Consider the following 16,625-nt stretch of genomic DNA (forward strand, 5'->3'; position numbering starts at 1 on the left):
AAAACAAATTGGCCAGGTATGGTGGTGTGTGCCTGTAATCCCAGCTACTCAGGAGGCTGAGGCAGAAGAATCGCTTGAACCCAGGAGGCGGAGGTTGCAGTGAGCTGAGATCGTGCCATTGCAATACAGCGTAGGTGACAAGAGCAAGACTCTATCTCAAAATAAACAAACAAACAGTCGTGAACATGAGCACAGGCTAACACTTAATAACTAATGAAGTCCAGGTAGCGTAAGAGAAATTGGGTCATATGTAAGGTAAATAGGTCAGTGAAACAAAGAAAAAACTAACACACTTCGGCTATTGTTTCTAGTTCCTGTGTGGTACGTAGAGTCCTTATTGAAATTTATGGTTGTGGAAACTGGCCAGTTTCATTTTCAGCATGGTCGGGTCAGGGACATTTCCTCTTATCAATAGGAAGCTGCTATACAATTAAATGGATCAATGATGCAGTGAGCTGGATTAGTGTTTTTATGGTCCTATAATGGGGCTAGTTGTGCATTCTACGTTATTTCAGTTGTACAAACATGATATTTGAATCTGTCTCATAGGAAGATGCTTGGGCTGCTTTAGCCTATTGATCTGAGGAGTAGTAAAAGGAACTGGTGGTAGGAAGGCAGTAAAGTAATATCAGTAAAATTGTGCAGGGATGCACATTTGACACACTGAATAGCTGTATGCAGACTTAATGATTTTTGAGAACAGTTTACAAATCTGCTCTAATTCAATTAGTACTGTAATAATCTACCTTAAAATATAGTGGGGCATTCTGTTGTGTATCTACTGCGTTTGGTTCTGGTCTGTGGAACACTGTAACACTTGTCATCAGTGGTATGCCGGTAAACGGGCTCTATGTGTTGTTTTGTTTTTCAAAGCCCTGATTTCTAGTGTTTTCCTACTTCAATGGTATAAATACAGCACTCCCAGAATGGGCTGGTTTTAAGATACCAACAGTTTAACAGCCAGCTTTCAAAGTTTCCGACTATGTGACAGTTTGCTTTTTGGAGGTGGCCGAGTGCCCTCCAGCACACCATAGCAAGCTATTGTAAATAATGAAGAGTCTGCTAACAATGGAAAGTCCTGGAAGCTGAGGACTAAAAGCGTTTAGAATATTCTAGTCCTACCCCTAAATTTGCAGGAAAAAAAGATTAAACTGAAGAATACTGAAGTCCTAAAACTCAGGCAGAAAGTTACTGCTGTGATATTGTGATAGAAGAAATAGACATTTGGTCTTTGTTCTAGGTTGCTGGTATGAAACTCCTAAAGCCCTTGTGATTTCCCGAGTGATCGGGATTAAAGGACCATCAGCTACTATTCATAATAAGCCCCTTTCAAGCATACTTGAGTTTAGGCTGATGAGGTATCTCTTGAAGGCTAGGGGGTTGAAGAACCTTGTGATGAGACAGTAGGAACTTCTACCCACCTCTGACCTCTGGGGAGGGGAGAGGGCCTGGAGATGGAGTTCAGTCATCAAAGGCCAATAATTTAATCAATCATGCCTATGTCATGGAACCTCCATAAAAACTCAAGGGGGTCAGAGAGCTTCCAGGTTGGTGAACACATGGAAATGCTGGGACGCTAGCATGGAAACTCCATTATCCCTTCTAATACCTCCCCCATGTCCCTCTCATCTGGCTGTTCATTCGTATCGTAAACTGTCAAACATAGATGAAGTATTTTCCTGGGTTCTGTAAGCTGTTGGAGCAAATGCTCAAACCTGAGAAGATCGTGGGAATCCCCAACTTACATCCAGGTGTTCAGGAGTGTAGGTGGCCTTGACCTGTGACTGGCATCTAAAATGGGAGCAGTCTTGTGGGATTGAGCTCTTAATCAGTGGGGTCTGTGCTAACACTGGATGTTTAGTGTCAGAAATGAATAGAATTGTCGGACACTCAGTTGATGTTCGAAGAGCTGGAGAATTTGTTGTTGGTGTTAAAACTCACATATTTGGTGTCAGAAGTGCTGTGAGTACAAAAAAATGTTGTTGTTGTTTTTCCTTTTACTAGCAAATTTGGGATCGGAATAAAGATGTCTGGATTCCCAGGGTATCCCATACACAAATCTTCACAGAGGGAGCAGGATAAAAGTCACTGGGCATGAATGAAATACATGACTGGATAATCTTGCCTTAGAATATGGATGGGATAGGGTGGGTGACAGGAGCTGTGGTCATGAAGTTCTCACAGGGCTGCTCTAAACTACACTGAAAACCATTTCAGAAGCCATGCAATTGGTTACCCTGCTCTTTGGTTTTCTGACGTTTTTTTAAGTGACAGTTTTTAATATCAACATGTCTTAAAGTCCGGTGTGTTTTAGGTCATCTGAGGTATTTATTAAAAATCTGCCAAGGCAGAGCTAGTGTTAAGGGAATCCACAGGCCACACTGAGAATCACTAATTTAGATCCTCTTTTAAAGGCCTCTTCTAAGCTGAGATGGTTTGTTTACACACAGCCAGGGGAAAATTCTAGATTGGTGGCTCCCTAAAGTGGTTCTTAAATAAGCTGCATCAAAGGCACATGAGAAGCTTTTCAAAATTTCTGACCCCACCCTCCTCGTTCCTCCTTAAGCCGATGAAATACAAATTGAGGGGAAGGGGGCTGAGAAATATCACATGAGGGACTTGAGCATACATGGACCTCAGTATCCTCGGGGGGTCTTGGAACCAATTCTCCCAAGGACGCTGTGAGGAGACTGTATGTATTTGTGAAAAATAATGGGACATTTGCTGATTGCGGATTCACAATGTAGACAGGAAATCATGAAGAAAATGAAACCATTCTCAGATTTCCCTGATTACACAAACTTTTGTTTATGGGTAAAACTCATGGGAAGTGCTGACCTAGATAAATTAAAGGGCCGTAGAAAAATCCTTCCTTAGAACTGCCAAAAAATTGTTCTACTTGGCCAGCACATCAATGACTATAAAATTTTTAAAGTTGTATTCAATGGGCCATGGAATCTTATTGGGAGTGACACACTATTTCAACAAGTTGATTAACTATTTGATTCAGGGAGAGACTGCCTTCCACATAGAGCATATAATCTTTAAGAACTATCATTTTTTAAACTATTATTCTGAAATAATTTCAGATTTATAGAAATGTGTTTAAAAGTACAACTGAGTTCAGTATTTCCTGCTCCCACATTCCCAAAATGTTAGCAGTTTCCCACATTTTTCATTATCCTGTCTCCAGATATATGTACAAACACACACACTTTTCTGTTTCCTGAACCGTTTGAGAGTAAGTTGGTGACACGGTGCCTCTTTAAAGCCAAATATATGTGTGTATCATTAAAAGTATGTTCTCTTATGTAACTACAGCATAAATACCAAGAAATTAACATTAATACTATTATCCAATCCACAGGCCTTATTCAAATTTTTCCTGTTGTGCCAATGATGTCCTATAACAGGGGTACCCAACTCCTGGGGCCATGGACCAGTAGCAGTCTCAGTCCCTGGCCTGTTAGGAACTGGGCTGCACAGCAGGAGGTGAGCAGCAGGTCAGCAGGTAATACTGCCTGAGCTCTTCCTCCTTTCAGATCAGCAGCATTAGATTATTAGATTCTCATAGGACCGGGAACCCTACTGTGAACTGCACATGGGAGGAATCCAGCTTGCGTGCTCCTTAGGAGAATCTGACTAATGCCTGATGATCTAAGGTGGAACGGTTTCATCCTAGAACCACTCCCGCCCTCCTGCCCCTGGTCAGTGGAAAAACTGTCTTGCAAGAAAGGGGTCCCTGGTGCCAAAAGAGCTGGGGACCACTGCTTTTATATATGTATATATGTGTGTGTGTGCACACATGTATATATATAAATGTTCTATATATTATATATACACACACATAGATATGTGTACACATTAAAATATACATATGTATGTATTTTTTCTTTTCCTGGCCCAGAATACCCTGTCGCATCTAGCCGTCATACCTCTTGAGTCTCCTTTGTTCTGGAACTGTTCCTTAGTATTTGTTTTTCATGACTTTTCTTGAGGAATATAGGCTGTTTTGTACAAATCCGTCAGTTTGGATTCATCTGATGTTTCATGAGTAGATTCAGGTTGTGTTTGCATCTTCAGCAGGGACCATGTGTGTGCTCTTCTCAGCAGGCATGTGGTATCTAATTGTCTCACGACTAGTGATGTTAACTTTTATCCCTTAAAGTGGTGTCTATTAGGTTTCTAGACTGCAAAAAACTTTTTCCTTGCAGAGTGTCTTACATAATTTGAGACTGTGTACATACCCTGTTTCTCATCAAACTTTCACCTACTAATTTTAGCATCCATTGATGATTCTCACTCCAAACAATTGCTACCATGGTAGATGCCATGTGATTTTCTAAATCCAGCAAATTCCTTTTACATGAGCAGGAAGAACTTCTTCAGCTCCCAGTTCATTCATTCATTCATTCATTGATTCATATCTGTGTGGAATCATGGTTTCTTATTCCATGTGTTAGTATTCATTACTATGACGATCTACTTTGATACTTAAATTGTCCCGGATTGGCCAGTGCTAAACCCTCAGTCGCTGTGTCCTTTAGATATTTCCCATCACTATTTGAGTACTTCCTTTCTGGGAGAGCAAGTATTTTAGACTCATTTGTGTTTTCCCTGTCACAGCCCAGGAATCAGACATCGAAGACTTCCTTTTTTTTTTTTTTACATAGAGAATTTAGACACCAAGATCTGAGTGCCCACGGTTGTTGTTGGGCTGTCACTGCTCCCAGGCTCTCTCAGAGGATGGAACTAGGAAATACATGTGTGTATGTGTGCATGTATTTCTACATTTTAAATATTTGTATATTTATATTAACCTATACATATTTTTAAAAACTCATGAATTCATACTGACACTTCTAATTCTAATCCAATACCATAGGAAAAAAAAAACCCCGTAATTTTTAATTGCTCTCTTGAAACTACACCAAGCACACAGGCTTAATGTCATGAAACTCTTCATGCTGTAGAACAGGTGCTGGAAGATATACTGGAGCCACATAGTGCCAGTCATCCATTTACTAACTCAATACATTTACTAGACACTTTCTATGTGCCGGGCACTTGGCAAGGAATATGGAAAGAAAAGATTTTTGTCCTATCCTAAAGCAGCTCAATCCATTAGGCAGGACAGGAGAAAATAGTAATATAGCATAATAAGATCTTTATTCAAGGTATGCACAGTGTTCAATAGGAAGAGAGGAGAAGCACAGAGCCCAACCTGAGTTAACTGAATTATTTCAGAGAAGGAAGTAAAAATAGGCAGCTTATACTACTCATTGGAAGAATTTTTAGATTTTTACATGTTTCCATAAAATAAAGAGTGCACTTTGCTTCTGAGTAGAAATACATTTTATGGCGAGTTCTGATTTATCTAAAAGTGTTCTCTGCATTGATTGAATTTATCAGAAAACTGCTCAGCCATGACAAGAGCCGTGCAAATAAACTCCCAGGCTCAAAGGTTGTGTTTCATTTTCTGTACTAGACTCCTTCCAAAGACCATTCAGGAAAGAGCAACTTCAGATTTTTAAAAATGCTTATTTTCCCAGAGTGGGTTTTCTTCCCTCTTTTATTTTTTTTAAACAAATTAAACTGGCTTGTCATTGTATTGACTGTCGTCCTCTTGGGTAGTTCATACACACTAACTTTCTCCTATCTAAACTCATCTTAAACTAGAGCGAGGTCCGAGGTCTAGAAAGGAAGGGAAAGGTCTGTGTATGTGAGCATGTCGGGGTATACCTCTAGAAAGTAAAAGCTAAGAAAAAAAATTCAGAGGAGAAAAGTATTATGGTAAAAAATGATAACATTTTTATTATTTTTGTTGTCCTAAACATGAAGCATTCTTATCAAATTTTACCACTGCTTTAAAAAATTATTTAAAAAAAACAAACGTAGGCTATCTCCTGCTTTGTGTTCCCCTGGCCAGTGTGCCCCAGTTCTAAGTCTGGCACTCTAATGCTGCTTTTTTCACCAATTTAGAAATCCTAGCCTAGAAAGTCGCTCAGGAAAATGCCTAAGTAAAGATTATCAGTACTAGAGGCTAATCTTCATGAGATCGTTCCCTAGTATAGCTGATACCACAGAAAAAGGTAGAAACTGAGACATGCATATGCACCTTCTCTTCATTCTAAGACCAGAGTCAAACATGACGGATTGTTCAGTCATGTTTTCTTTTATATTTATTTAGTGACCTTAGATCCTAGATGATAGATTCCCTATAAAATCATTTTAGCCATGAAATATTCATAAGAAATAAACTTCAAATGTTAATGAGGATACTGAAGGGTTTTTTTAACTTAAAAAAAGTGGCAATTTTAAGTAACCATAAAGGTGAGGCAAGGGTAATTCAGGTTCTTGGGAGGAATCCTGCCTACCCATCGTTAGCTGCCTCTGGGTGTAAAGCACTGATGATCACTGTAGAGTTGAAGCAATGCAAAGGACTGTGTGAGCAGCCCACGTTGGGACAGCAGCAGCATCTACAGAAAACGTGGCTCAGATACATTGGCTTACACAAGGAATGCTAAGGAAAATGAGCCACCAGGTAGGAGATTTAACATAGGTGATGATTAGAGAAAACTTCTTAGAAAGTGAGTATTTGTAATTACCTTATTAAACTTTACATCAGTGTCAAGTTTCTAACCATCATAATCACCATCATATAATACGTGAGTGAGAAAGTGAGAATTGTAATTCCTTTATTAAACTTTACATCAGTGTAAAGGCTCTAACCATCATAATCACATCATATAATACGTGAGAAAGTGAGAATTGTAATTCCTTTATTAAACTTTACATTAGTGTCAAGGCTCTAACCATCACAATCACCGTCATATAATATGTGAGTGAGAAAGTGAGAATTGTAATTCCTTTATTAAACTTTACATTAGTGTCAAGGCTCTAACCATCACAATCACCATCATATAATATGTGAGTGAGAAAGTGAGAACTGTAATTCCTTTATTAAACTTTACATTAGTGTCAAGGCTCTAACCATCACAATCACCATCATATAATATGTGAGTGAGAAAGTGAGAATTGTAATTCCTTTATTAAACTTTACATTAGTGTCAAGGCTCTAACCATCACAATCACCATCATATAATACGTGAGTGTACATATGTAAAAAAAATTCCCATTGAACATAAAGTTATGGTTTGAAATCTATGCAACATGAAATATAGTTGGATATAAGAAACGCAACTAATCGGAACCATGAAACGGTGCGTTTTAATAAAAGCTTGCAGCTGGCTCGGGAATGACTCTTGCATGCTGGACTTAGTCCCTGCTCATGTTGGACTTCTCTTGCAGCCTTGACTGGAGTAACGTGTGTTCCACAATACCAATTCGAATGTCCATCTCTACAGTTTCTTGCTTCAGCCTTGCTAAGCTCTGTTTAATCTTCACCAAAGGAGCTGCAGAATGAAAAGAACATGAAATAAAAATGTTCACCTGGAACATCAGTGCACTACAGAATTGTATGACATTTTCCTCACTTTGTCTTAAGCCAAAAATAGGGTTCAAAGCATAGCCGGCAACTTACTGACATTCACACAGTTTCGTTGTGGCATTTTAAGCACCTGAGATTTTTAGGATGAAAAAATGATGCAATATTTGATGCACTGAGGCTAAACTTTCTTCCTTTTCTAGGGGAAGAGCTAAACAGGTGTTTAAGGATGTGTTCAAGACGATTCTATGAGCTAGTATATTTGTCTGCAGGAAAAGGAAATACAAAGTGGGGACAGGGGAAAAGAGAATTATCTTTGAGACATAGATAATGGGCCCATTTAAAACATATTGGAAAAAAAAAACAAACCCTAAGCATTCCCTTTTGCAAGATCATTCAGTATATATCAATAGAACTCTAGAAATTTTTTCTAGGGCATAGAAAAGCCTTCAGAAATCACTACTGGCCCATATCAAAGTAACCCACTCACAATGGAGGATGATTACTAGAGGATGATTAATTCTTCTCTATTTGACCCCTGCCAAGTCCGTTCTACTGGGGAGGAGGGAAAATAAACTAAGGGTTACTACATCATTGCCTTAGTGTCATTTGGACATATACTTAGTGCCCTTTTGTACATAAAATAGAAAAAATAAAGCTCATTTGATGAAAACAGAATACAATATTTTTTAAATTGGCATAACAAAGCACATATTTTAATATTTCCCACTCTTTCAATCAATACAGTTTGAATTTTAAAAACCTCTAAATTATAGTAAAAAAGCCTACTACCTTCTCAGCTGATTAATAAGAAAAACAGCACACTGAATATCAGACTATTTTTGCACCATAAATCTTTCTTCAAACAAGCAACAAATCCTTTGTTTTAAAAAGCAGTCTCTATATATTAATGCAAGTTTGTTGAGTAGGTTTCTTGGAGAGCTATTTTTCTCTTGCTTTCTCCCCTAAAGTGAGCGTGTACTTACCACCATCAGTCATGCTGCTGCCTCTTTCTTCCATTTCTTGTTTTACCTTTTCTAATTCTTCCGTAACCTTTCATGAAAAAATGTTTTCATGAGCCTTACATTGTAAGAAACTTTCAGAATTTTGGAATTATGTATTAAGAAAATTTAATGTAGGTATTAGGTACCCATAAATAAAGATATTAGGACTATTCTGAATGTAATTCAAATAATAAGATAAAGTATGCAGATATACACAGCTTTTCTGCTTCAGAATGCTGCTCATGTTAAACTTCCCCAGTGACTGACATCAGCTTTCTCATGTTGCAATATACTAAATACAGTCAAAGCTGTTTTAGTCACTAGGCACTCAAAGCTCACAATGATCTCACAGCATATACCTTGCCATTCTCTAACAATTGGTTGTTAATTAACATAGCACAAACATCCTAAAGAGACTTTAGATTTCTAAAGGTTTTCTGGATACCTTTCTTAATATTATAGGTCTATAAGACACTATGTCACCTTTTCCTCTACAGGACACTAGGAACATGTGTATATCATATGGCTATGTATAACAATATTGTTAATGCTTTGTCCAAATCATGAACTGCAAACTCCGGGAGGTGTACCGTGCTGTTACGCTGGTTCCTATCTGCACTCCATCTGGTGATTGTACTACTATAGCCTCTATTATTAGCAAAATTCCAAACCAGCATTCAGAGAAGTAGAAAATACCATCTTTAAGAAATTGAAAAATTTTTATATGATCTAGAACTAAGCTATAATTATCGCGACTTAGTAGGCTTTATTTTTATAATACTGGTGAGTAAAACCTTCCCTGGGAATAAAGTGCTCATCCAAGTAAAGCAAATTAATTTTTTCAGGCACCTGAAACGTTACAACTGGGGATAACTATCGACTCCAAAAGAAGTGAATGGTTCCCTGGACTCCTTTCAAGTGCTAATTTACCTAACGTAAGTGAGCACTTTCTTCTGCATACCGTTTCATTTGCTTAGAAGCACCACAGGATTAGAGTCTAAATATTCCTAATGTTATATTTTCAGTATTTTAAAATAACTTTATTTGTCAAACAATCTCTATAAAAGAGGCTTACTTCTTTCTTGTCAAACAGTAAGGTTTGTTTTAATTACACCGGATTGTAACCAAAGATCATCTTGGATCTTAGTCCCAAATAAACTGCTGACCTTTTTTTCACGGTTTTCTCCTCCTTCGGCTCTTCAGTGAAAAATGGGAATACATATTAAGTCCTGCCTCTCTTGCAAGATCATAAAAATAAATGCAACTATTTATTTTTATGCAAATATTCGAGAAGTTCTCAGGAGGAGGAGGTGATAAGCCACACCCAATTGTAGACAGAGAAATACCCAGGACATGCACAAGTTATTGATAATTGTCACTAAAAATCTTACAGATTAATGTTAAAATTTGTTATAGATTCCCTGAGTCAGTGCTTTACCTACTTTTCTCTATGTTAATAATAATTATTATGTAAAAGATATTGAGGAAACTTAAAAGTCTGCTAATATTATGAGCAGGTTTTACGTTGAATTTAATAGAGAAACTTCAGGCATCTTGTGGAAATAAAAAATGTATCGATTATTGATTCACTGATACGAAAATTAGGAATTATCTCCTCAAGAAAATTATTTAAAGGCATAGGAAGCAACTGAAGTTAGCAGTGTTAAACCATCTGGAGGTTCTCAATGGCTGGGGCCCAGCTGAGAAGCAGGGCAAGAGCATCGGTGTGTACCTCTGACAAGAGTCTGGTCTTTTCCATTACTCTTCTGTTTCCCTGCTGGTATTGCTCCTTTGCCTGAGAGAAAACACGTTTTGTTTAATGGCAAAATCAAAGCGGCAGCAGATTAAATACGACTGACCTCTTTGTGTTTCCAATTTCTGCATGTTATTTTATGACAACCCCCACTCCTTGTTTGTGAATACGTTTGTGAAAGTGACATTTAACTGTAGCCTTTTTATGTCCCTAACGGGTGCCATGTATTTAACTAGAGCGCTACAAAATGATGAACTACCTTAACCTTCACAAACTGACTGTGTACCTCTCATGGGCATGGTTCACAATAAAAACTGTCCTTGGTCATTCCTAAACAGTTTAGGAGAGTGGCTCTTGGTCAATCTAATTTGCATGCTATGCAGAGAAAATCAGTTCAAAAAAATCAATCAGAGTAGAATATGAAGTTCAGCAATTAATAAGGATTAACATACAGTATGACAGGACAATCAATTGGAGTATGTTCTTGGAAGCTAACAATCAATTATATAATATTAATTTAGACAGATACATGGTTGCTTCAATCAGAGAGTTTTACATCATTTTGATAGTTAAAATATCCATAAGTGTGTATATGAGGAAACACACACATATTAAATAATATAATCAAAAAGTGAAGATTTCTATTTGGTCTTTGAGAACTTCTTAAAGAACAGAAATTATCTCAAATTTATTTCTACTTTTTTGTCTTTCTCAACTTTGTCTGGTAAAGACAAAAAAATATGCCTTCAACTGATGTTTACAAGTATCCTTACGAGTCTTCTTTAACATCAGAAAATACGGGGCATAAATCCCAAAGGAAAGCTCTTAGATCCCTACTGCTGGGATACAGAACTGGTGCTTTCAAAGGCTAGTGATTTTGTTTTTTTGGCTAAATTTCTAAAACTTTGAAAGAATGAAAAGTTTATCTCATTTTATCAGTAAAACTGCTTGTCTCTGAATGTGTCTTGCTTTCACATTACTTATTATGTGGTAGTAAGCCAGAACGGCAAGGACTGTCTTTTGCCTCTGACACATGTAAATGCATAGTATTCTTCCTCCTACACCTATGGTAAACTAACAGCAGACTTAGAAACAAAACCAGGTGTCCTGATATTCTGTTCCTGTTCTAAGCTATGTTTCCCAACAACATATGCCTTCATTTACTTAACTCAAAGGAAGATGTGCATTTAAAGACTCCTAGGAGACAATTTCTATTACGTGTAAAACGAAAATAAGTTAACTTGGCTTGCTTGGTTTCCTAACGTGGGCAGAAAGTTGATGCTTTGCTATTTATGAAAAGCATTTCATGATTTTCAAATGAACAATATTGTGTCAAGATTAGGGTTCAGGGTTGCTAACTTGGAATAAATCCCTGGAAATCATCTGTAAGTTACCTCACTCAGCTGGGCTTGAGCTGCACGATATTCTTGAACCAAATTCTCAAGCTGACTGTTGATGTACTTTTCTCGGCTGCCGATCTTTTCCAAAGTCCTAGTTATTTCATTATGGAGTTTGTCCAAAAATCCCTAGAAATTCCATGGGATTTGCAGATAGAAGAACTCACAAACATATTTTTTTCAAAAATAGTTAAAAATGGGTTAAATCTCAATCGATTCTACAAATAATCAACTACACGTGCAAAAGAAGACAGTTTGAAATTTTCAATAGGACAAAATGTCTGTGATGAGAAATATTTTAATCATACTTTGAAGAATTTTAGAATAAAAAAGCACCTACCAGTGTTAGTCAATTCGTTTGTCATTATATATACATAAAATTTATGTGACTATAATTAGCTTTATATGTTTCCAGTCAAAGTAGGTAAGGGAATACCATGGGTTTCCTAAAGCACAATTCAGGGTGACTGAAGTATTCCAGTCGGAAATAGATCCGTAAGCCCATAGCTCTAGCCTGGGACATATAGCTTCTCACTCTAGCTTTGCTTCTTTGTGGCATTCTCCAAAGTTCCTATTTCTGGCAGGGCAGCCAGCCTGGGGAGGCTGTAAGTTACAGGCATTGGCCTGGTGGTCTGTTCTCTCCTTACTTGAGATTCAGAGAGGAAAGAATGACAAAATGTTTCCAATATGTGTATTAGAGATATATTATACATACATATATGTATATATACAGCTTTTATTGATATATGCTAGCTTTCTTTAGTTGTTCTAAATGTTGGGTCAGTTGAAATATAATATGGCACATTCAATAGTAAGTTCCTTAAAGGCAAAAATTGTGTCTTTTCTTCTTTCACGTTCTCTCAAAACAGGTGTTCCACAAATGAGTAAATGTATACCGATTCCCCTAAAGTAGTTCATATACCTTGGTCTCCTTTAATGCAGATTCAATTCCACTTTTGTGCTGGTGCATTTGGTCAACGTGGATCCTCCAGTCCTACAGGCATAAATCACATAGAAGCAATGTAAAAAAGACTACATTTCCTTCTTTCCCCCACTTCTCCTGAAGTTGTATCCTTTATCTTAATTACTTGGTTCCTGGCCTATTTCAGGTGGGAGAGTCCTATTTATACTTTGCAATCAGATTATAAAGAAAAATGTGTAGAGCACCTTAAGATAAAAGGCTCTAAATAAATGTAAATTATTTTATGTGTTCACAGAGTGATGTCTGACAATTGAAATATAAATTGTGCCTGCACTGCTGTGGTTAATATTTATGACTACCCAACAAAGTGAAAAAAAATTCTCATTACTAGAAAAGAACTACTTGTTTAAGCAGTAACAGTGATGCTCCTAAAAGCAACTCTGAACTCAAGCATCATATATCAAAGATTAGTTTTTCCCTTGGAAATGAAAATGGGGCCCTCTTCTTCATGAAGACTTTTGAGTCTCTTTCTTAATAGAGGAAGTTAATAATGATTACTGGGGTTCATGTATTTTAAACTACTGTCTATTACTACTAGACTAATCTGAATTAGTGTGCATATTTGAAATATACATCAACATTTTAATTACCTACAAAATATATTAAAAATCAACATTGTATTTTTCTACAAAATATATTTAAAAATTTCAGTTTACTACTAATACTTTTTTATTGTATTTTATTTTACTTTAAGTTCTGGGATACATGTGCAGAACATACATGTTACATAGGTGTACATGTGACATGGTGGCTTGCTGCACCCATCAACTCAGCATCTAGGTTTTAAGACCTGTATACATTAGGTATTTGTCCTAATGCTCTCCTCCTCCCTGTATCCCCTACCCCATGACAGGCCCTGGTGCGTGATGTTCCCCTCCCTGTGTCCATGTGTTCTCATTGCTCAACTCCTACTTATGAGTGAGAACATGAGGTGCTTGGTTTTCTGTTCCTGTTTGCTGAGAATGATGGCTTCCAGCTTCATCCATGTCCCTGAAAAGGACATGAACTCATTTTTTATGGCTGCATAGTATTCCATCGTATGTATGTGCCACATTTTCTTTATCCAATCTATTATTGATAGGCATCTGTGTTCGTTCCAAGTCTTTGCTATCATAAACAGTGCTACAATAAACATATGTGTTCATGTGTCTTTATAGAATGATTTATAATTCTTTGGGTATATACCCAGTAATGGGATTGCTGGGTCAAATGGTATTTCTGATTCTAGATCCGTGAGGAATCACCACACTGCCTTCCACGATGGTTGAACTAATTTACACTAGCCTCGCCAGCAACTGTTTCCAGACTTTTTAATGACCACCATTTTACCTGGCATGAGATGGTATCTCATTGTAGTTTTGATTTGCATTTTTCCAATGATCACTGATGATGAGCTTTTTCTTCATATGTTGTTGGCTGCATAAATGTCTTCTTTTGAGAAGTGTCTGTTCATATCCAAAAAGTGGGCACTTTTTGATGGTTTTTTTCTTGTAAATTTGTCTAAGTTCCTTGTACTTTCTGTATATTACACCTTTATCAGATGGATAGATTTTAAAAATTTCCTCCCATACTGTATGCTGCTTGTTCACTCTGATTACCATTTCTTTTGCTGTGCAGAAGCTCTTTAATTTAATTAATCCCATTTGTCAATTTTGGCTTTTTTGAAATTGCTTTTGGTGTTTTACTCATAAAGTTTTTGCCTATGCCTATGTCCTGAATGGTATTGACTGGGTTTTTTCCTCGGGTTTTTATGATTTTAGGTTTTATATTTAAGTCTTTAATCCATCTTGAGTTAATTTTTGCATAAGGTGTAAGGAAAACGTCCAGTTTCTGTTTTCTGCATATGGCTAGCCAATTATATACCTGATGAACATCATTGTAAAAATTCTCAATAAAATACTGGCAAACCAAATCCAGAAGCACATCAAAAAGCTTATCCATATGATCAAATCAGCTTCATCCCTGGGATGCAAGGCTGGTTCAACATATGCAAATCAATAAATGTAATCCATCATAGAAACAGAACCAATGACAAAAACCACCATTATCTCAACAGATGCAGAAAGGCCTTTGATAAAATTCAACACCCCTTTATCATAAAAACTCTCAATAAATTAGGTATAGATGAAACACATCTCATTTAATAAGAGCTATTTATGGCAAACTCATAGCCTATATCATACTGAATGGGCAAAAGCTGGAAGTATTCCCTTGAAAACTGGCACAAGACATGGATGCCCTCTCTGATCACTCCTATTCAACGTAGTATTGGAAGCTTTGGCCAGGGTAGTCAGGCAATAGAAAGAAATGAAGGGTATTCAAGTAGGAACAGAGGAAGTAAAATTGTCTCTGTTTGCAGATGACATAATTGCATATTTAGAAAACCCCATCATCTTAGCCCAAAAACTCCTTAAGCTGATAAGCAACTTCAGCAAAGTCTCAGGATACTAAATCAATGTGCAAAAATCACACACATTCCGGTACATCAATAATAGACAAGCAGAGATTCAAATGAGTGAACTCCCATTCACAATTGCTACAGAGAGAAAAAAATACTTAGGAATACAGCTTACGAGGGACATGAAGTACCTCTTCAAGGAGAACTACAAACCACTGCTCAAGGAAATAAGAGAGGACACAAACAAATGGACAAATATTCCATTCTCATGGTTAGGAAGAATCGATATTGTGAAAATGGCCATACTGCCCAAAGTAATTTATAGATTCAATACTATTCCAGTCAAGTCAAGTTACCATTGACGTTCTTCACAGAACTAGAAAAAACTACTTTAAATTTCCAATGGAACCAAAAAAGAGCCCATATAGCCAAGACAATCCTAAGCAAAAAGAATAAAGCCGGAGGCATCATGCTGCTTGACTTCGGACTATACTACAAGGCTACAGTAACCAAAACAGCATGGTACTGATTAAAAAAAAAACAGACATATAGGCCAATGGAACAGAACAGAGACCTCAGAAATAACATCATATATCTGCAACCATCTGATCTTCTACAAACCTGACCAAAATAAACAATGCGGAAAGAATTCCCTATTTAATACAAAGTAATAATTTTAAAAGGCTTGAGAAATATCCATTGTCAAAGAAAAATGTAGTAAGTTAAAGTAAGTGATGCAACTTGGCTGTTTCTTCATTGCACCCATCTGTTTGCACACCCCAATGCTCCACTTTGCTAGCTACACTTTTTTTGTGAGTAAAGGAATGGATATTTTGTGAACAGTCCCATTCTACCTATTACTTAACTTTGAAATGGTCTAGTGACTGCAGGGTAAAAAACTTCTTGGGTACTTCAAACATACCAGATGTAAAATTATAATATATTAAAGCTGCAAAGAACCTCAAAAAGCATCCAGTCTCACCCTTGCCATTTTGCATATAAGCAAACAGAGGCCTGGTGACAGCAAGGTACCCACCCAAGGCCACGCAGATATTGGTGTACCTGGATCGAAGCCAAATGTACTAATTTAAACACAACACATACTGGCAGTTTGGAGTAAAGAAAAGGGGCAACTGGCTACCTGATAGTGAGTGTGCCAGAGCAGGAAACAAATCAACACCTTCCTTTATCCTCAAGCACTTTTCTGTTTCATGAGCAAAACGTGTCTCAGAACTGGAGAGCTGAAAAGGACCTTAGAGATCATCCATTCACCTACTCAACAATCATCTAGTGTAATGTTTTCATTTTATAGTTGAGGAGACTGTTCACCACCCATGACTATGACTACGCAGAGTTGGCAATGGAACAAGGCCCCTCCAAGTCAGCTAATCAACACTGGAACAAAGACCTCCTGCACCTGGGCCAAATATGGGTAAACCTCACAATGGAAACGTACTGAAGCCCAAGTCAGCACCCTTGTGAAAGAAAATGAACCTAACAAGCATCATTATCATTAATTTTTTTAAAAAAGTACTCATCCTGCCTGGTTCTAAAAAGAATTTCAGAGACCTTAATAAACACCAAGCTCAAGAATTTACATAGCTTCTCTCTTCCTATCAGTCTCTGTTTCTCTGCCTGTTTCTC

The 16,625-nt window shown here is 37.2% G+C and overlaps 1 protein-coding gene across 1 annotated transcript in view; it reads right to left on the minus strand.

Annotated features, from left to right (window-relative positions):
- Positions 1 to 6,681: 6,681 nt before the first annotated feature.
- The window catches only part of IFT57 (intraflagellar transport 57), a 60,287-nt gene continuing 50,343 nt past the window's right edge, over positions 6,682 to 16,625 (minus strand). Inside the window, exons 7-11 of the mRNA XM_008982526.6 lie at positions 12,524 to 12,595; positions 11,599 to 11,730; positions 10,184 to 10,246; positions 8,434 to 8,500; positions 6,682 to 7,415 (exon numbers count right to left, since the gene is read on the minus strand). Of these exons, the coding sequence (XP_008980774.5) occupies positions 7,279 to 7,415; positions 8,434 to 8,500; positions 10,184 to 10,246; positions 11,599 to 11,730; positions 12,524 to 12,595 (471 nt within the window). The 3' untranslated portion in view covers positions 6,682 to 7,278. The remainder of the gene's footprint in view (positions 7,416 to 8,433; positions 8,501 to 10,183; positions 10,247 to 11,598; positions 11,731 to 12,523; positions 12,596 to 16,625) is intronic.

This window comes from Callithrix jacchus, chromosome 15 (assembly GCF_049354715.1).
Source record: "Callithrix jacchus isolate 240 chromosome 15, calJac240_pri, whole genome shotgun sequence".
NCBI lineage: Eukaryota > Metazoa > Chordata > Mammalia > Primates > Cebidae > Callithrix > Callithrix jacchus.